This window comes from Haliotis asinina, chromosome 4 (assembly GCF_037392515.1).
Source record: "Haliotis asinina isolate JCU_RB_2024 chromosome 4, JCU_Hal_asi_v2, whole genome shotgun sequence".
Lineage (NCBI taxonomy): Eukaryota > Metazoa > Mollusca > Gastropoda > Lepetellida > Haliotidae > Haliotis > Haliotis asinina.
Window position 1 is genome coordinate 37,023,965 of NC_090283.1, and position 21,903 is coordinate 37,045,867.

Here is a 21,903-nt window from a genome sequence, read left to right on the forward strand (position 1 = left end):
TAAAGACAGTATGCAATACTCAGCCTCAATCATTGACCACATGAAATTTGAACTTAACACCTATTAGACTGTACACCATAAACAATATATATTGATTTATGACTCATGCAGTGGAGTCCTGTCTCTGCCACATTATGTATTTAGGCAGGTGTGATACTTATACGCATGAAATGTTTTTATGTCTGTGGGTTGCAAACAAACTGCATCCATTTTTCTCGCATGACTGGATCTGACCAAAACTGGTGCAAACTCGTCAGTTTCAAGCCGTGCTTTGTACTTGGCCAAATGACAGTTTCCAGCCACGCAGTAGTTCACCATCTCTACTGAGATGATTTTTGATTGGGAAGAACACGAATTCAGAGAACATGTACAGTCATCCCTCGCAATAACTCGCTTCACGATACTGCGGATTCAGTTAAACCGCAGGGTAATCCGTAGCTTCCATAAAAAGGTTGTACTGCGATCACGCCCCTTCACGAAATCGAAAATAGCTCATCAACAAATCCGCAGCTGCGCTCTTGTAACTTACGTAAACTAATGAAATTCAGTGTGGATGGCAACTGACAGAGTTTATTGTACATATCCATTGTGTTTCACATGCTTAAAACATGCAGGGTTTTCTCAGTAATAACTGTACCAACATTGTAGCAGTAACTTATGAAAGACAAGACATGCTATCTGTCGAGTTATGACGAGTACTTACAGTGTTTGCTGTGATGCAACATACCACGCTTTAGCGCGGTAAGACACAGTCAGGATGTATGGTGTCAGAAACCACATATTATTTGATTAAATTCAATCCCAATTTTATTTATTAAAACTGTTGACAGAAACAACGGAAACACCATGAGAGCATTACCTCTTTCCATACGCATACAACTTCCGCTTACCTCATTGGTGAGGGTCCGTTTTTCACGCCTACCCCGATAGCACCAATATTCACATTATCCTTAGCAGTCACCACCAGATTAGTCTTGTGATCCATGGACTCCAAGTCCCGCATTATTGACTCATTGAAGTCAGTTTCAACAATTAAATGGGCAAAATATTGGGGTTTTTTTCTACGATCAAAGTTGCAAGTATCACAGGAAGTCAGTGGTGACTTGTCAAACTGTCTCCTACGTAAATTGTATCCAGACAGGTAACGGCCTGTGGTCATTGTTATGTTAAATATGTTTGTAGAAAACTTGCATTATATGCGAGACAGATAGCAATGTAAAATAATCTGTTACAATAACAGTTTAATATGTAAAATATTCTGATAATGGAATAGAAGTTCTTTTATGTAATATTATCGGATCGGTTTTACCTGAATCACCGGTACATAGGACCAAAGCGTCTGTGCACAGCTGATCGCTCTTTCCGGCTTAGATGAATAACAAGAAGGACGTATATTCGCGTGAATATACGTCTTTTATAACAGGTAGTGATTTTTTATTGCAAAGTTTACCGTATATATATATATATTCATTTTCAAAGTTTGTTTATTTTCACCTTCAACGATACGATATATTTTACTGGACCCAATTCTCGAAACAGCAGTTTTGTTATGTCCTTGGACTATACGATCTAACTCGGCCTTTGTTCCACATTATGTAATAGGTACTATAATGCGGATGTCTAATAACGTGGGGGGTCATCCGTGGACCCCAAGACCCGCGTTATGGCGAGGGATGACTGTATTTACAAAAACCAACATCTCTGTATACATTGTTGATGGATAACTACTTCTACTGCATAAGATTTTGTTTCACAATGACATATGAATCCATACTGAAACAACGCATCAAGTACAAGAAGTTGTTCTCCATAAAGAATCTTACTTTCTTGTGACTCGCCATACTTCTAAAAAGCCCATCAAACAAATCTTTCTGTACACACAATGAGCCATCAGCATATCAGCAAATGAACCAGCCAATCGGAAGCCATGGTTACACTTGAGTGCACCCCCACCCGCTATGGCTGGGTTTGGTCTCCCGAATGTTTCCTTTCAAGGGAAATAAGCCCAAGTACAAAATATCGCATTTTGAATCACGATTGCATGCTTATAATTTTGTTTATTTGTGTGTTTTTTTATCCCCCTGGCATGTAATGGGTAATCATTTTGTTTCCGGAAGAACAGCTCGGAAACCGTTCCAGCTTTTAGACCAAACTTCATAGATATGATAATCTCAACCTATAATTGTGCCTTTTGCTATTTACAGAGTTGTGGCATTTTTATCCCAACGGCACGTAATGTGTGTGTGTGGGGGGGGGTATAGTCGACGCCTCGTCCGTCCGGAATCATTTTGATTCCGGAGCCTAACTCAGAAACCGTTCAATATTTTTAGACCAAACTTGATACATATGGTAATCTCAGCCCATGGTTGTGCCTTTTGCTGTTTACAAATTTTTAGCATTTATATTTTTTTTTTTTTTTTTCCATGGAACATTTTGGTATTAGTCTTATGGTGAGGTGGGCTTCGTTTCCGGAGCAGAACTCAAAAACCGTTCAATAATTTTCTGCAAAACTTGGTAGATATATCAATCAGAACCTAAAGTGGAGCCTTTTGTTATGTACAGGATCTTGTGATGTGTTATTTTCTTGGTTTTCATGGAAGCGTTTCGTACTTAGTCTCAAAAGTGAGAGGTGTGTTTCATTTCCAGAGTAGAACTCAAAAACCGTTCAATATTTTTCTGCAAAACTTGGTAGATATATCAGTTAGAACCTGAAGTGGTGCCTTTTGCTATATACAGGATCTTGTGATGTGTTATTTTCTTGGTTTTCATGGAAGCATTTCGTACTTAGTCTCAAAAGTGAGGGGTGTCTTTCATTTCTGGAGCAGAACTAAAAAACTTCTTAATATCTGTCAGTGTTACTTGGTAGATATGTGTGGCAGACCCCAAAGTGGTGCCTTTTGCTATTTGCATGTTTTTCTGATTTATTATTTTCTTGGTTTCCATGGAAGCATTTCGGACTTAGTCTCGAAAGTGAGAGGTGTGTTCCGTTTCCAGAGCAGAACTCAAAAACGTCTTAATATCTGTCAGTAAAACTTGGTAGATGTATGTGACAGACCCCAAAGTGGTGCCTTTTGCTATTTACGGGTTTTTATGATGTATTATTTTCTCGGTTCCATGAACTGTTCCATGTTGCTGACTTTGTTTCCGTAGCACAACTCGAAAAACATTTCATATCTTTCAAAAGATCTTGGCAGATATACAATACGAGGCAGATCTTGAAATGGTGCCTTTTTCTGATTACAGATATATGGCATTTATATTTTTCATGAATTCCATGGAAACAATTCTGACTTTGTCTAAAAACACAATAAGTAACTCTCAGATCATTTGTCCTTTCAACTATGTGGGGGCCAGGGGGATATGTCACCTTCTGATGACTCTGGTTGTTATCATTTTCTTGGTTTCCATGGAAGTGATCCTGACATAGTCTCAAAAGTGGAGGGATGGGCTTTGTTTCCAGAGCATAGCTCAAAAACTTCTAAATATCTTTCTGCAAGACTTGACAGATATGTCCGGGAGACCATAAAGTGGTGCCTTTTGCTATTTACAGATTTTGGTGATATATCAGTTTCCCATTTTCCATGGAAGTGATTTGGACCCATTTCATATCTCCCAACATTTATATTTTTCATGATTTCCATGGAAACAATTCAATTTAAGTCTGAAAAAACTGAGTCTGAAAAACAGTAAGTACCTGTCAGATGATGTGTCCTTTCAAACATATAGTGGTGGTTGGGGGGATATGTCATCTTCTGATGACTCTTGTTTTGACATTTTTATTGACATTTATATTTTGTTTTAGTGTACTGTAAACAGTGTATATGATATACATAAATAATATATTCATGTGATTTGAAGTCTTAATGCACTTAATTTGGACCAACAGTACCATGTGTACTAAATCAAGTGCCTTGGAACAATGTGTTGCTTTGTTGAAGGGGCTGACTCAATGCTGCATAGATTGTTCTCAGAACAGATACTGTTGTCATTTTCAGACTCTATTGCAAGGCAGTTTTTACTGGTTACAAAAGAGGTTTGAGGAACCAACATGAGAATACATCTCTCTTGAGAATTGACGGTGTCACCACCAAGGAGGAAACTGAATTCTACCTCGGCAAGAGATGTGCCTATGTGTACCGTGCAAGGAAGTAAGTTGTTAATAAGAAATATATGAACAATAAGCATTGGACTATTGCAGAAGTTTCCATAGTCTCAAATGACATTGCACTAAATTCCTTCTTTGGTAGTTTTAGGGAAGTTTGTTCTTTACTGTATACTTGAGAGGAAAAAAGACATTGATTTTGAAAGTTTTGTAAAAGTGACTTTTTCATTGATTTATTTTTAATATTTTTTCCCCACAGGTTCAATATACTGAAACTTAACACTTCATGGAACTACTTCGACTTTTCCTTCATATCAGCATCTTTATTTTGCTGGCCCATGAAAGTTCGGTTTGGGATAGGCCTTCAGCAACCAATGCTTGCCATAAAAGGCGACTATGCTGGTCGTAAGAGGCAACTAAAGGGATCAAGTGGTCAGACTCGCTGACTTGGTTCAATGGTTGACGCATGTCATCGTTCCCAGCTGGGCAGATTGATTCTCATGTTGCTGATCACTGGATTGTCTGGTCCAGACTAAGTTATGTACAGGCCGCTGCCATGTAGCTGGAATATTGCTGAGAGCGGCGTAAAGCTCAACTCTCTCACTCACTTCATTTTGCCAACTGCATTTAGATCGAACACTGCAGGACACATCAGGATATTCTATTTCAACTGGCATGACTATCTTTCTATGTCATTTGATGATTGATGTATCATGTTTATTTATCCCCACAGCACATTCCATGAGGGTATTATTTTGGACTTATTATGTGCAGATTTCATCCTTTCTGGAACTGAACATAAAAAAGTGTTAAATATTTCTTCACCAAGTTTGGCACATAGATGGGTCTAGTGGGGAACTGGTTGACTTTAGTGGTTTGGGATTTCTGAACAAAATATGCGTTTCCATGGCAACAAGTTTAACTTTGAGTTAAGCTGATATTGTATGTGCCAAGACAAATTGTTATCCCCCTGACATGTAATGCTGGGGTGGAATATAGTAGACGCCTCGTCTGTCTGTCTGTCTGTCCGTACGTCCGTTAACATTTTGGTATCTCTCTTTCTCCTCCTTTCCCCCCCAATGTAATGCGGGAGGATATAGTCGACGCCTCGTTCATCTGTCAGTCTGTAATTATTTTGTTTCCGGAGCTTAACTCGGAAACCATTCAATATTTTCCTGCAAAAGTTAGTAGATACATGAGCCAGAAACTAAAATGGTGCCTTTTGCTATTTACACGCTTTTGAGATTTCTTATTTCCTCGGTTTCAATGGTACGTTTCTCACTTTCTCAAAATGGAGGGACAGGCTTCGTTTCCGGAGCTAAACTCAAAACTCAAGATCCTTATTGAGGCAGGGGTTTTGGCTCCTACTCATCGCCGATCCACCTCTGATGTTGTTCCCAGATACAACACCTCCTTTTGGTGGAGAATGTAGCTTTTCTGTTGGCGAAAAGTGCCGAAGAAAGGGTGCAGGAAAATGAGGATGGTTCTTGCATAGCCTGCGTCAAAGATTTCCTCCTCGACCTGGACCCTCAGGATGCATACCTTAATGTTCCAATACGTCCCAGCAACAGGCAGTATCTGTGCTTTTATTTCAACAGTCAATATTTCCAATGGGCTGCCCTCCCATTTCGAATTTCGAAGGCCCTCTGGTTGTTCAAATGTATCACAACTCCTATTTCCTGAGACCCCGTGAAGGTCCCGGAGTAGAATAGGCTTTCAGAAACCCATTCTTGCTATAAAAGGTGAATATGCTTGTTGTATGAGACGACTAACAGGATAGGGTAGACAGACTCGCTGACTTGGTTGACACAGGTCATCTGTTCCCAATTGTGCATATCGATGCCAATGTTGTTGGTCACTGGATTGTCTGGTCCAGACTCAATTATTTACAGACCACCGCCACATGGCTGGAATATTGCCAAGTGCTGCATTAAACTAAATTCACCCCTCATCACTCCTATTTCCTGGTATCTTGATTTGAGGGGCATCAACTCCTTTTGTGTCTGGACGATCGTCTTATGCACCTTTTGGACCGTCTGCTCACTATACCACAACAGTATTTCACTCTCCTGTTACACCAACTAGGTTGGCTTGTCCTGAATGACAGTCTCTCATTCGTCTGCTACCAATTCCAGATAGACCATTTCCTCTGGACAGATGGCACAAGATTGTCTTTCATCCCACTGGTATAAACTTCTGGAATTGTTAGTGTCGGCGTAAGTTCTAACCAGCACTGGGTGACTTCAACTTGTCCCCTTCAGCGTTTTCATCAACAGTACGTCCTTAGGGATGATTTTCATCTTCCACCTCAGTTACATCACTACCCCCATTGGTGGCCTCCCCCATCAAATGTCTTGAGGGTTGTCTCTTAGACTCGCGCACTGGGCTCTCCATAGATATGTTTGCAGCAAAATCATCAATCCAGTGGCTTGGGCAGTGGTTGATCTCGGCCTATCTTGGGAAGGGCTCCACATGTTTCCTTTTTGCTGTTGAGTTATTACAATAATCAAGGAAACGACTTGCCTTCGACTGATTGTGGTGGCGCCTTGGTGGCCAGTCAGGAACTGGTTTCCCCATCCTCTACCATTACCCCTGTGGAAAAACATTCTCGTGCATCCTCACCACCGTCATCCACATCCTGCTCCAGATTGGTTAAATCTGCACGCATGGACAAATCAGTTTTCTCTTTGGGTGATGAAATAATGGTATCTTACCTGCCCATGGCTACTAGATAATTTCCACTTATGGTTTCAAACTGCAAATAAACTTGAATTTCATTTCACATCTGATCATTAACCCTTCTGTAACCAGCATATCACCTTGTCTGTCTGTCCATCCGTTATCATTTTGTTTCCGGAGCAGAACTCAAAAACCGTTCAATATTTTTCTGCAAAACTTGGTAGATATATCATCAGAACCTGAAGTGGTGCTATTTACAGGGTTTTGTGATTTCAAATTTTCTTGGTTTCCATGGAAACGTTTCAGACATAGTCTTGAAATGGAGGCATAGGCTTCGTTTCCGAAGCAGAACTAAAAAACATTCAATATTTTTCTGTAAAACTTAGTAGATGTATGAGTCTGAACCCATAGTGGTGCCTTTTGGTATTTCCAGGGTTTTTTTATATATTATTTTCTTGGTCTCCATGGAAACATTTCTGACATAATCTCAAAACTGAGAGGTGTGTTTCGTTTCCAGAACTCAAGAACTTCATAATATCTGTCAGTAAGACTTAAAAGATATGTGTGGTAGACCCCAGAGTGGTAGCTCTTGCTATTTCTAGTTTTTTGTGATTTATTATTTTCTTGGTTTCCATGGAAACGTTTCGGACTTAGTCTCAAACGATTCAAACTTACTCTAAGAAAACATCAAGAAACTGTCAGATGATTTGTCCTTTCAAATATGTGGGGGCCGGGGGGGCTATGTCATCTTCTGATAACCCTTGTTAAAAAAAAGTATTCGAACCCCTATTGGTTATTGTTCTTTTTACATGGATTGAGCTATTTGCATGTGTAATTAATTGACTGTAAGCGGCAGGTGGGTTTCCATATTGACAGTTTGACCAAATGTGGCATTTGTTACAGAATGCGTTGGACATTAAAAAATGTAATGACATTTCAACGGCCAGGTGTGTTTTTCCACACCTTAAAAATTCATGATTCTAAGTTGGCAGGTTTCACTTTTAATTATGACATGATTTGGTCAATCTTTGAACATCTTTTGTATTTGGACAAGAGGAGAACCAGTTTGAATCCACACACATCACATCATTCTCTTAGGAGTTCACTCTTGCCAGACTGGATCGACAAACAATAATGCTTTCCCGCTTACTTTGAGCATTGAAGAAAAATTAGTTTGTATTTTCATTAGGAAATGATTTCATTTGAAACAATTATGATTAATGTTTGATTCCCATTATGAAATATTTACCTAGAAAGTTATCATTTCCAAAGTTAAAACAGGGGAAGGATGAGTCGAATGTCACATGTTTGACATGTTCAACAGTTCAGAACAATTAACCAATCTTGGTTGTTTTATTTGTTAACAGCAAAACTGCCTGTCCTGCTCAGCCAACAAGACCTAACAAGATTCGAGTCATCTGGGGGAAAATTACTCGGTCCCATGGAAACAGTGGTGCTGTTCGTGCACAATTCAGGAGGAATTTGCCCTCAAAAGCCATGGGCAAAAGAGTGAGAGTGGTATGTGTAACATATCTTAATCCATTCAAAACCGCACCTCAGATAACTGTCACCTGACACTGAATAACCGACACAGTCAAATCAAATTAGTGCAGGAACTGACTGTAGAGGCAATAAAATTTATCAGTGCATCCACAGCTTCGCAGACAAAGTCCAAATACTTATGTCAGAATTCCAGTCAGGTAGCAGAAAGTTAGCGGTGAGGTTGCTGCATCTGGGTTATGGTATCACTTGCATTTTCATCACTGTAACAATTAATGTGTTGATCATGATGCACATTACAATAACAGTATTGATAATAATATTTAAGTGTCTGGGACACCCTGTAAATTATAAGCATGCGTCCCAGGGATCCTCAAATACAGGACTCAAGGTAAATCCCGGATAGTGTGTATATGTTAGGAACCCACCCACCTGAAGAGGCCTGCAGCAACCCATGCTTGGCACAAAAGATGACTATACTTGTTGTGAAAGGCGACTAATGGGATCAGTTGGTTAGACATGATGAGTTGGTTGGCACATGCCATAGGTTCCCATTTGCGCATGTAGCATTGCATGGAATCATCCCACAAATGACATCCTTACCTTGTCAGCTTGCTGACGGGGTTAACCTCTTTGGTCATGTGGACAAGATGTCCAGCTTGGGAACAGAAGGTCCGTAGTTTGAATCTCAGCATAGGACTAAAACATTTTGTGGCCGCTACACTCAGATCGATGCTCATGCTGTTGATCACAGGATTATCAGGTCTAGACTCAATTATTTACAGACCGCTGCTGTATAGCTGGAATACAGCTGAGTGTGATGTAAAACTAAACTCACTCAGGAAACATGCATATAGCAGTCCATAAAATTATAGACAGATTAAAATTCCACATTGTTGCTGTTCTGTAACTAATGCTTTGTCTCAAATGATCAGCTGGTTCAAATGAAACAAAACATTGCACCAAAGGTTGGTGTTAGTCGAGCGCCAATACACACATAGAAGATGAGTGACACTCATAAACTTACTCAGCCTAGTTCAACGAAGAAGAAGACTATGGTAAGGCAGAAGTACAGAAAAAAAGTGCACAAAACAATAATATTTCATATCGTCAACATGGAAAGTTGTATAAACATGCTGAAACAAACATATCAAACAATACAAAGGTGAAACAAACCCATATTAACATTCTCACAACCAATTCTGGAAATCCCTTAACATAACCCCCCAAAAAAGATGAAAACGAGTTTCATACTCCAAGTTAGAAAGATTTTCATGACTTTTGTAAAAAAAATAATGAGAAGTGTCAAGATTATGTAAATGACATTATTGATACTATTTTTGCATTGCCTTGTGATAGTACTATATTGAATGACAGTATCACTGTGGAAGAAGTAGATTCAGCGATGCAAAGACTAAATCATAATAAATGACTGTATTTTGAATGCTAGACTCAATAGGCATCTGGAAACGAATAAAAGTTTAAGTGCTGCTCAGGCAGGTTTAGGAGACTGAAAAATCTGCATTGCTTTTTGGGTGTATTTAAAGATTGTTGAGCCTGTTCGAAATTTATGGTAAAACATCACAAAAATTAAAATAATAATTTTTGGGAGAGGTTCTCAAAAACAAATTCTAAACTATCTTTTCAATTTGAATCACAACCTAGTGAAATGATTGATAATTACGTATGCCTAGGCATTAATTTTCACCAATAGACTTAATGTTGCATTTAATAATCTGTTAAATACTGATAAAGCAATGTTTGTGTTCTGAAAAGGAATCACCTAATCTAAACCTAGCATGAGATACTGTACTTCGACTCTACGATGTTTTGGCTTTATCCACTTTTTTTATGCAGACCCCAAAGTACTGCCTTTTGATATTTACAGGTTTTTGTGATTTCTTATTTTCTCAGTTTCCATGGAAATGTTTCGGACTTATGTCTCAAAAATGGAGGGATGCACGTCATTTCCGGAGCAGAACTCCTTTCAATACTTTCCAATGTTTTTCTCCTAAACCTGTTAGATATATCATTCAGAACAGAAAGTGGTGCCTTTTGCTATTTACAGGTTTTTATGATGTATTATTTTCTAGGTTCCATGAACACATTGCAGACTTCGTTTCCGAAGCACAACTCCAAAACCATTTCATATCTTTCAAAAGATACTGGTAGATATATGACACAGTTCTTGAAATAGTGACTTTTTCTGATTACAGATATATGACTTTTATATTTTTCATGAATTCCATAGAAACAATTCAAACTTAGTCTAAAAAAAAACAATAAGTTACTCTCAGATGATTTGTCCTTTCAAATATTTGGGGGCCGGGGGGATATGTCATCTTCTGATGAATCTTGTTTTAATAGCTAATGCAGTGTAAAGACTGAACCTCAAATTTTGAAATAATGCCAAAGAACCAGTCGTATCAAGGTATAGCTGGAAGAGGTGTTGTTAGTATCTTCTTATAGAGATGTTTGGAAAAGGATATTTTTATAAGGGGGTAAAACAGAAGTTTTGTGTAAACAATATGTCATATATTTGTGAAAAAATTTCTATGAAAATGTTGTTTGACCCAGGTTATGTGTTAGACAGTGAAGGTCAGGCTTACTTTGGGAAGGAGATGCTTATTACGGCATTCTAAAACCATGAGATGAAAATGCATTTATTCGTTTATGCGTTCATCTTTTAGATGGTCCTTAAGCTTTTATGTCTGTATGTTGTATGCCTGTATGTCACTTTGTTAAGTTATCATCTGATACTTGTGTCGCTCGTCCTTGATTTCTGTTGTACAAGAGATCTGTATTGGTGCAAGAGGAGTTCCTTTCAGGGTAATACTAGTAGCCTTAAAGCTCACCAGATAAATAGTCTTTCACTGAAGGTTCTTGTGTGCATTCACACTCAATCTTTGAATTATTTTTGTGTGTGTCAAATAAATGTTTAATGCCCTACAATATATTTGTCATGATTTTGTATCATCCAGTGTTACTGTTAGTTCCTGAATTCTAAGTTTATCAATTGTGATCTAGTTGTGAATGAAGTAATTCATTGATCCGGGGAGCTATCTCAGAGGATGATTGTGGGTGTGTATGGATGGATTGTTAACGTCAAGCTGTTGTCTTTTTCAAATGTTCACTTTATTTGTTTCAGATGCTGTACCCTTCCAGAATATGAGAACATGTAAATGAAGGCATTAAAAACGTCAAACATAAAGCAGGTTGTCATTTTTTCCCTCAGTGTGAAGCATCATTTTTATATTTTCTTAATGATTCTGAGGTAATCTGGTGCTTGTGTCATGGTCATCTTCAAGACTACAAGGTCAGCACAAGCTGACATTTTTTATGAAGAACAGCAGATTCCATAGGGATACATTCGTCAACTATGATCTTTAGAAAACATTTTATGTGGTCAGGAATGCTCATGAAATGTTCAGCTTTCAATTTGGAAATACACATAGTTGCATGTAAAAGCCAGTTTGATTGTATTCCACAAAAGCTTATAAGTTCAGTCAATTTTGAAATGTTAGAGGTTGATCTCACACTAAGCCTAATGTATTACCTACTTAAAGGTCACTTGCACTCCAATGTTAAGACAGTACTTTAGTGGAAAATGGAGAATGAGGGGAAAATTCAAACCATTTTCATTTTATTTATTTTTTTTTAGCAATGAAATTTGTGAACACATTCTAATAAACTTACATACTTAAAATAAGGACCATTGAAAAAAATCAACAAACTTGCCACTTCGCCAATTGGCAGGTGAGCTACCTCGCCACTGTAAGTGGCTATGCATAAATAGCCAAAACTCTACAAGCAATGTGATTGGTTCAACAACAAAACAATTGACTCCGCTTCATTCACATCTATACCGCAAGTTTCTATCTTAGGCAATAGGAGAGAAATGTTTTTGGGGTGTTTTTTGAGCATTGCTTCCAAAACTTGGATAATGTGCATAAATGGGTTTATCCCTCAGTACTCCATAGGTCAGTGGAATTTGTCAAATCTCACCTCACAGGTGTGTCTTGTTTGATTTTTAAATTCTTTACCAAAACATCCTGTTTTATCTCAGATGTTAGCACAGGCTTAATCTGTTTGATTTCTTCAAGCTATGGAAATCTATTAATACTATTACTTTTCTCGAATTCATCTATATTGTCAACGCCTCGTCCGTCCGTAATCATTTTGTTTCCAGAGCATAATTCAAAGACACATTCAATGTTGTTAGATAAAAATTAGTGGATATAATATCAAAACCCATGGTTGTGCGTTTGCTATTTACACATTTTTACGACAATTTTTTTTTTGTTTTCCATGGAACGTTTTTGTCTTAGTTTAATGTGAGGGGCGGGGTTCGTTGCTGGGGTTTAACTCAAAAACTGTTAAATATTTTTCATCAGAACTTGTTAGATATATCAATAAGAACCTAAATTGGTGCCTTTTGCTATTTACAGGTTTCTGTGATTTATTACTTTCTCGATTTCCTTGGAAATGTTTTGGACTTGATCTCAAAAGGGAGAGGTGTTTCGTTTCTGCAGCACAACTTGAAGACGTCTCAATATCTTTCTGCAATACTTGTCGCGTGTGTGAGGCAGATCTCAAAGTGGTGCATTTTGCTATCACAGAGTTTTGTCATTTTTATTTTTCTGGGTTTCTATGGAAATGATTTCAGACTGAAAAGGGGTTGAAGGGCTTCATTTCCAGAGCACAACTCGAAAACTTAGTATCTTTCAGCAAAACCTGGCAAATGTATGAGGTAGAAGTCAAAGTGATGCCTTTTGTTATTTACAAATCAGTCAGACTCTGTTTCATGCCTTTAGTCTATGAACAGTCTTCCTTGCAAACATCCACTGTTAATAGAAATTATTGAATTATATAATGATCTTGCTACTGGACAATGCGACATCGTCCTCTGTTGGTTACCCAGCCATGTTGGAATTTCTGGTAGCACAATGGCCAAACAACAAATCTGTGACACCAATTCTGATTCCATACTCTGATTGCAAATTTGGCATCAGAACATGCGTCTATTATGTATGTGATGCAGGAGAAGTGGGATACCCTAGTTGGTATGAATAAATTACACGAAATAAAACATATTTCGTACACCTACTTGGGTTATTATGTGACGATGTCACATTGGACACACTAGATATAATCATGGATTCCTGTTTAAAGGCGAAGATCCTCCATTTTGTATTCCTGACCGATGAAAGAATCGGTCAATCATGTCCTGCTTGACTCTATTGATTTTTCCACCACAAGGGAAATATATTTCAATGTAAAAACTGGTAAGGATATTTTTAGTAGTGTTCATTTTACAAAACGTTTCATATACACACGCCCACCTGCCAACAGGTTGCTCTACCACGGCTATATCTAACCTCATTTAGTGCTTCCAACAGACTGTTCAAACGAGAAACTGGTCCACTTCATCGAGACCCCATATCACAGCAGCGCAGGGAGACTGCTACATCTGTAATCTCCACCTCCGTAACTCCGTTTTCTCTGTTTCAAAATGGCAGGACACGGTTTACCAGAGAGTGGGCGAACTTGTTGCATTCAGGAGACAGAGCGTTTGGGTGGAAGGAGTGTGATGATCGGGGGAGTCATTATTGGAGACTGGACAACACTAGTTGTGTTTGACAAGACACTGACTGGTCAACGCTACATCGACCACGTTTTGACGCCGGTAACTTCTCCCTGTCCCTGTTCATCAGTGAGGGACTCTCTTCCAGCATGACAACGCCATGCCCCGTGCTCCTAGACTTGTACTTGACTTTCTCAATCGCTGCAACGTCAACGTTCTAATCTGGTTCCAAGGTCTCCTGATATGTCAGCTGTTGAACATCTCTGGGACCACCTCGATCGCCGTATCAGACAACGACAACCACCTCCACAAACACGTCGACAGTTACAACTGATTCAAACGCTAAGTGAGGAATGGCAAAGAATCACCAAGAACGTCGTCAAAGACGTGTGTTTGCATGTATCCATGCCCAAGGTATGGCCATGTGAATTTCAAATTTCACCCGTTCTGTAAATGGCACGTCAGTACATCATGTAATATTAAGTAAGTCTTAATTAGGTTCTGTGAAGTGCCTGCCAATACTTTGTCAGGTATCAAGTTTCCTTTTGTCGTGAACAAGAGTATGAAATAGTGTTAAGAGATGGATATCAAAATAATACCTCAGTAAAGGAACCATTTAAATTCTGAAAAGTCATCAACTCGTTAATGAAGAGAAATACAACTAAGTTTTGTGTGGAACGTTTTCTATAAACACGGCGTCTTTAATAAAGGATCAATCTTCTTCTAACACTATTTCTTAAAAGTTGTAAAATCTTTGTGTTTGCAATATGTCGAACTGAATGTTTTTAAACTTCTTAACAGTATGAAAAAACAACGGGCCGTTGAAAGAAGTCCAGTACATTACCAAATGGCACAGTTTTGTTCAAATTGTCAATATGGAAATCCACCTGCCACTTAATGTCTATGATTTGCACGTACAAGTCGCTCTATCCGTAGAAAGCGGAGGACAATGCACGTGCACTGGCGCTTTTTCGCTGTCGTTCACTGTTCAGGTCCCTGTGAAAAATCACAGTGCAAAATGAAATTTCCTGGACAGTTTCTGGAAAGGGTCATACTATAGGCCTTTTGGAACCTGGTCAAACTTGACGGCAAGTTGCTGTCCACTTTTAATGCGAGTCGGAGTGCTATGGTCGATTGTGGAAGAGATTTCAAGCCACGGATCCGTGGAAAATGCACGTCGACCATGTCGCTCCACAGTCCCAGATGATAGGCACATGATTATCACTATGTTACGTAGTAGATTCCTTTTCACAGCAGATCTTTATACGGAACATCGATGTTAACAATGTAAGGTTATCCAGGAGCACCATTCATTGACGTTTAAGGGCTGTAGGTGACCTGCAGTTCGCCCACCACTAACACACGTCACAGAAAAGTGCGTTTGAAATGGAGTCGACATCATGGCTGCTAGAGTCAACGTCGAAGGTCTTCGTGGATGAGGGAGGTGGAACTGGCCCGGTTCTATCAATCGGCTGGTTACACCATGCCCTGTGCATAGAACTATTTTTGCACTTTCAACTTAATGGGTATTGATGACTTTGATAACTAGTATGCACATTATTTTCCAATTATTCATGATGTTATATTGCTTAGAGTCCTATGCCAGAAGACGGCGGCTCATGGGCCAATCTGGTAAAGTCAACCTCTGAATCCCGTATGTCTCCAATTACACGTTATGGGCCGAACCAGCCTGGCAGTGCACTTTGGTAGGCAAATATGGCTCTTCACATTGTATTTGCTGGAGTATAACACCTTTGTAGCCCTGGTGTTGTAGATGGTTGTCTCTCCAACCTCATCCATGTTGACACACGATGGCTGGTTGTGATCAAGAGTGTTTAATACTTTTTGCATGCCATATCTCGGAACCACAACTCTGGTTCTTTGAAAGCAAATGAACTTCGTCATGTAGAATCTTTGTCCAGATGTTGCTAATCTTGGCCAAAGTTTCTTGTTCTAGTTTCTACTGATGGAAATCCATTCAAAATCAACCGTTTTGTTCACCCATGGACATTCAAAGTGTGTCTTCAGAGAGGTGAAGAATTTATCTCGGTTTTGCATTGGTTCATTTCTTGTTGGATGTACCCGAAGACAACCATCTGTTGTTCGGTGCACAAATCACAGAATTCATGTTGAGGAATTGTTCAGGATAGAGCTAAATGTCTGTCTGACATGACAAAATTCTGCTTCTTTAACAAATTAAGACGTTACCTCCTTGAAGCGCTTCACCAGAAAACAGCACAACACAATTATCAAATCAAATACTTACCAGTTAGCCTTCGCCCTCTCCACTCTTCCGAAATCAAGCGAGGCTGGGTACTTTAACATCGGTGTGGATGTCTATATTCCAAACCCACTACGTTGTTTTAATTACCAAAGCTTTGGTCATGGTGCCCAATCTTGCACTCATGCTTCTATCTGTGTCCGTAGCATTGGGACTCATGAGAGCCGAGTACGAGTCATTTGTACCCAAACCAAATGGTCACTGCTGTTCAGACAAACCACATCGTTTTACATTTACTTGATAGTTGAAGTGTTGTCAGATAAAATATTGTGTATGAAACACTCATGAAGTGTTTCAAGACATATATCATCAAAACCAAAGTATTAGCCTCTGTATACACTTTTATTCAACAGCAACGTTAAAAAAGAACAACAATTGGTGCAATATCCTCCAATAATACAGAAGTATCTCTATAATATTACATTCGTCAGCAGCAAAGGTACTAGAAATATCACATTGTGCTTTGATACAAACATTAAAGGACTGTATTTATCTGCTAAGGTTACTCAGCGATCAATATCGAAAAACTGATAAATTATAGATAAAATCTACAATACAATGCTCATGCACTCAGCTATTATAATGACATTGTATTATTGTTCTAGATTAGACATCGATCTGGGAACGTTTGTTTAAACACACTTTTCTTATTGGTATGAGCTTAAAACAGTTAGTTACATGACAGATTAAGTCTAAGTCGTTGAGATCCTGGTATCTAATGAATATAGTATATTATTGTATTATATAATCCGACTATAGATGTCTTTGTATACATTTGTTCAAGTAGAAAACCATTGTGACACTAACCGGCACCAAACCAAACATCAATAAACATTTGATACAGAATTAATGTGATATATGTTGATATATTTCTCTATATTCACACACAACATGAAATCAAAACGTTGATGAGGGAGCTGCAGGGGTGAAAACATATAAAGACGTGTGGACAATGTGTTAACACGTGGCGCTGTCTCAAAACATCAATCAATACAAATGGAACAGAACTTTAGTCTGACATATGCTATTAATTTGTTTCCAAATTATTTGAAAACACCATTTAATAAATACTTAAAGGTCACATGCAACGTAAAACACAACTTTGCAGATTCTGGTACCTTTCAGTATGCACTTACCGAAACAAATCATAAAAAATGCCAATTCAACCTATGAAGTTGTAAAAAAAGTGATGGAAAAAAGCCCGCGAAATCGGAGTTCAAACTGGTTTCAACAGCTGTGCTGCGTCCATAACGCATGCGCAGTGAATAGTTTCGCGGAGCTTGAAACAGTATGCATGCCCAGAGTCTGAGGTCGTGAGCAGTAGTCTAATCTTGGTTGTGTACACAAACAAGTAAATAATCTACTCGTTGCGTAAAAAAACTTGTTGATTGTGGTAAGCAGTCTCTGTCACAGAGAAAACTCTGTGTCTGGTTTATTGACACCTATATGTCTGCCTGCCTGTCTGCTAAAGACAACATGCAATACACAGCTTCAATAATGGACCACGTGCAATTTGAACTTAACACCTATCAGACAATACGACATAATGAATATATGTTGATTTATGACTCGTGCACCCGAGCCCCGTGTCTGCCACATTAGGTAGTTAGGCACGTGTGATACACATGACATGTTTTTATGTCTGGGTTGCAAACAAACTACATTCATTTTTTTCGGGTGACTAGAACTGACGGAAACTGGTGCAAACTCTTGTCAGTTTCAAGTCCAGCTTTGTACTTGGACAAATGACAGATTCCAGCCACGCAGTAGTTTACCACCTCTACTGACATGATTTTTTATTGGATCGAGTGTAAATTCAGAGAACATATATTTTCCAAATCCAGCATCTCTATATACATTCTTCATGGATAACGACTTCTTTTAGTGTATCTGATTTTGTTTGACAACAGTATATGAATCCATACTGAAACGACACATCAAGTACACAAAAAGAAGTTGTTATCCATAAAGAATCTTACTTTCTTGTGACTGGCTATACTTCTAAAATGCCCATCAAACAGATCATCTTTCTGTACACACAGTGAACCCTCGGCATATCAGCAAATGAAACAGCCAACCGGAAGCCGTCGTTACACTTGAGTGCATATCCACCCGCTATGACTGGGTTCGGTCTCCCGAAGGCTTCGTTTCGGGGGAAGTAAGCCCATGTACAAAATACTGCACATTTGAATCGCGATTGTACGCTTATAATTTTGTTTTGTTTTTTAAAAGCAGCAATGTATATTATATGTCATGAATAAGTGATAAATGTGTTTTAATTATGTATGATTTTTTGGGTGCATGTGACCTTTAAATATCCCTTGTTTACGTTGGGAAAGCAGAATGCATATTTCCCTAACCTGACGAAAGTACATATAAGGAACTTGTTGTACAACGTTTGTTACAGGTCAAACAGTGGAACGTAGAAAGGTTATGCTAGTCAAATGCAAGAGTTGAGCATTTTGTCAGTATTTACACATTTTAAGGACATACAGGCTTAAGGCACTTACGAATACCTATCTAGATGGAACTATGAAAAATGAGTTATCGAAACGGTTTATACTGAGTAACTAAAGTAGATATTAACTGATGAATAAATAATATTATAAGCAAAAACCAATAAATTCACAAACAACATAGTTACCGTCGTACTTTTGCAAACTGCCTCGCTGAAATTTTGCACGAGATGCAGTGTTTATGATAGTAAAACAAGAAATACAGATTCAAAAGCGATGTGCTATGGTACAATAAAGGACAGATGCATCTTAATTGTCAACAATTAGGCACAAGCGTAATATGAAATATGTAAGCCGTGAAAGTGATGCATAAATAGTATTCATCGTTGCACATAAAACCCACTGGTTCACGAGCAGTCAATATAACAACTATGATATTGTAAAAGGTCATAAATAGGCAGTGGTGGTCGATTGATAGGCACACCTGTTCTGATCAACGTGTCTTCATCTGTGTCAATATCTGTCCAAGACTGCTTTAACTTTATTGTTCAAGGTTGCAAGTCATGGCGAAAGAGTCATTGCCTTTTCTTATCGCCCCCTAAACCATCATTTTCACACCAATGGCCCTAAAGTGAAGGATGATAGTGCCGTGTATACTGTCTGGCCTTTGCAATATGGCAACTATGATAATGCCCTATGGGTCCAAGATTTCCTGGGACCTGTGTAATGTCGAAAGCTTGTGCTCAAAGTGGATTTATGCCGTCAGCAGTTAGATGTTAGATGCTTTTGAACTTAATGAACATTCTTCATTTCCATGTTTTCTTAGAAAATGGGATGTCTCTTCCGTGATAAGTGTTTAGTGAAGTAATAGCCTTACTCTCATTCATTTGTCAATCTTCGCCTGGTGCTGCTGACGTGACTCACGTTCAGGATGGGGCTGTATATCCTATCACAATTACTCTGATGCCCACAGCATCTTTCTGTGGTGTTCCAAAAACCTGAGTTGGGGATTTCAGTGTAGAGCCTAATTTAGAGTATTTGATCACAGCACATTCCTCAAGTCTATCATTTTCCAAAGGCCTCAGATGCAAGACCTAGCCTCCCTACACTGACTTACCAAAATGTCTCAAGTTTCAACAAAAGATTATGCAACTATTTTTTATGTGAATTTCGGAACCAATCATTCAGCCCTCGTATTTCTATACTTTCATGATACAACATTGTAAAGGTGAAGCTAAACAAGTGTCTCTGCACACATTTAAAGACGCAACAATATCTGAACGTTTTTCCTGTGGTCAACAACATAAAATATTGATAAGAACAGGTGCGGATTTGACGGTTGAAAAAACATAAGTGGGTTTTAAGGTGCCTTTATACATATTTAATATGAGCCACCAAATTTGTAAAATATTCTTTAAGTGCCCATTCCCGACGATTGGGACAGTTATCCACTGATGTTTAATTAGCACTGGTGAAATGCTTGTACTTGTACCTTCTTTTCTTTCTAATCTCTGCATCATTTTCGCCCGCTTGACGAGCGATATCCGGTTTCGACCGGTTCTCAAACGTGCGTTTGTTCTTGATGTCTTTGGTGACGTCATCAATCATAGCGAATGCTTGCTTCAGCTGATTGTCAATCTCTGATACCTCAAGCGCCAGGCAATCTTCAGCCTTCCATTGTTGTCCTGCAAAGTGAGTTTATATGATGTGGTAAGTAAAGTTTGTATATTCATAAAAAGAGGCGAAGTTTCCTGTGAACAATAATTCACAAACTCAACCAGAAAAAAATACACCTGCTCGATTGAACCCCACATTCGAAATAGTGTTTGCACGTTCGTCTTATGTAAGATACTGCTATCGTCCTGGAACCAATACAGACAATGAAAGGTGGATTGCGGCTTTGATATATTTTATTTCTGCGTGGTGTTCCATGACCCCATGAATGTAACAACTGCACTATAGGGCGCCGGCGTTGTAATGTTGAAATGCAGGAGATTCGTAATGGCGTCTGTACCTCATTTCTTATCTGCTAGAAATGGTTACGCAAATCTGTTGTTCGTTGAGATGACGTAACCTGGTCTGTATGCCTTTTTGTGTGATGTTACTGTGAGACCTTTGGCGATTTGCTTTGATGCCCGTCTGTCACACAATGGTCCTCAGATTGTCCTGTGATCTGATGACTGTACCCCAGGGTTCGCTGCAAGGGATTGTCTACCTTTAAACCTACCCATGGAACGTAGCTGATTTGTAAGTCCGGCATATCACCTTTTATGTGCAAAAATAATGTTGACACGTTTTCATGTCCAGCGATATATGTACTTGTATTTTAATGCGTGTTCGATCGCAAAGGCGAACACGTGACTCACTGAATGTGATTGTTATATTTCATGGTTTTTACTTTACAACCAACGTCCACTACCAAGAGAATGTTCAAACCATCTACATGCAATTGCTGTGTGTATGGTTATGACAAGCCATTAAACGGTTATTATCAGTAGTGTTAATGTCAGGTTTCCCCTTGAATATCTAGAATAATTCATAAAACACGACATGCCAACATGGAGAGTCACCTTTAAAGAGTAATTCTACCTGAAAATACAACTGAAAAACGTAGGACAAAAAATCATACTATCAGAGATCTTCTACTCTAAAAGCCAGATAAATGTCTTAATAGACCTTGCAGTTAAGATATGACCAAAGCCAACATAGGTCGATCAGACGCATTTCCATGTCATTAGCTTGACCAGCCGATTCATTCTCTGGTCTCACTTAAGTCTAATTCTAACCATGTTGTTCGCGACGTTTTCAGGTTTTGTTGCAGCAGTACAGTGGTGGGGGTTCTGGACCGCATAGGTACACCAGATTAGAAGCCAATTCAGCTCCCAACAACCACATTTTTATATTGATTTATCGATTTATTTTCTTTTGCAGAGACGCTTTTTGTTTGATTTTTTTTTCTGAATTTACATTTCCGGATTTTTCCCCCAGAATCCTACAACAACCAATCCTCTCCCAGAAATTCCCAGGAAAAAAGACGTATTGCCTGCCGCAGAACCGTCAACCATCTTACCCACTAGCGAGCCACGCCTCCAATGCTGACCATCCAGGACTTCGTCTGGGGGAGATCAAGGCTCGTACAGAGCAAAACGTGAAGATGGTTTCAGCTGGTGTGTAGCAAACTGCTACAAAGTTATCGGCTCGTTTGGAGCAAACAATGACTTTGACGTATTTCGTCTAGGCTGAATGACAACGACAACAATCTCCAGAAGGATGCAGAAAATGTCAATTAGGAACTAGTAGA

General features: G+C 38.9%; 2 protein-coding genes across 4 annotated transcripts in view; one reads left to right on the forward strand and one right to left on the reverse strand.

Moving 5' to 3' along the window:
- The window catches only part of LOC137281533 (large ribosomal subunit protein eL33-like), a 37,464-nt gene extending 25,972 nt beyond the window's left edge, over nucleotides 1–11,492 (forward strand). For both annotated transcript variants that reach the window (XM_067812818.1, XM_067812819.1), the window contains exons 3-5: nucleotides 3,996–4,148; nucleotides 8,149–8,299; nucleotides 11,430–11,492. In XM_067812818.1, the coding sequence (XP_067668919.1) occupies nucleotides 3,996–4,148; nucleotides 8,149–8,299; nucleotides 11,430–11,453 (328 nt within the window). In that variant the 3' untranslated portion in view covers nucleotides 11,454–11,492. The remainder of the gene's footprint in view (nucleotides 1–3,995; nucleotides 4,149–8,148; nucleotides 8,300–11,429) is intronic.
- Nucleotides 11,493–16,475: 4,983 nt separating this feature from the next.
- LOC137281524 (uncharacterized) overlaps nucleotides 16,476–21,903 on the reverse strand; it is a 31,927-nt gene continuing 26,499 nt past the window's right edge. For both annotated transcript variants that reach the window (XM_067812803.1, XM_067812802.1), the window contains exon 4: nucleotides 16,476–20,287. In XM_067812803.1, coding sequence (XP_067668904.1) covers nucleotides 20,061–20,287 — 227 coding nt within the window. In that variant the 3' untranslated portion in view covers nucleotides 16,476–20,060. The remainder of the gene's footprint in view (nucleotides 20,288–21,903) is intronic.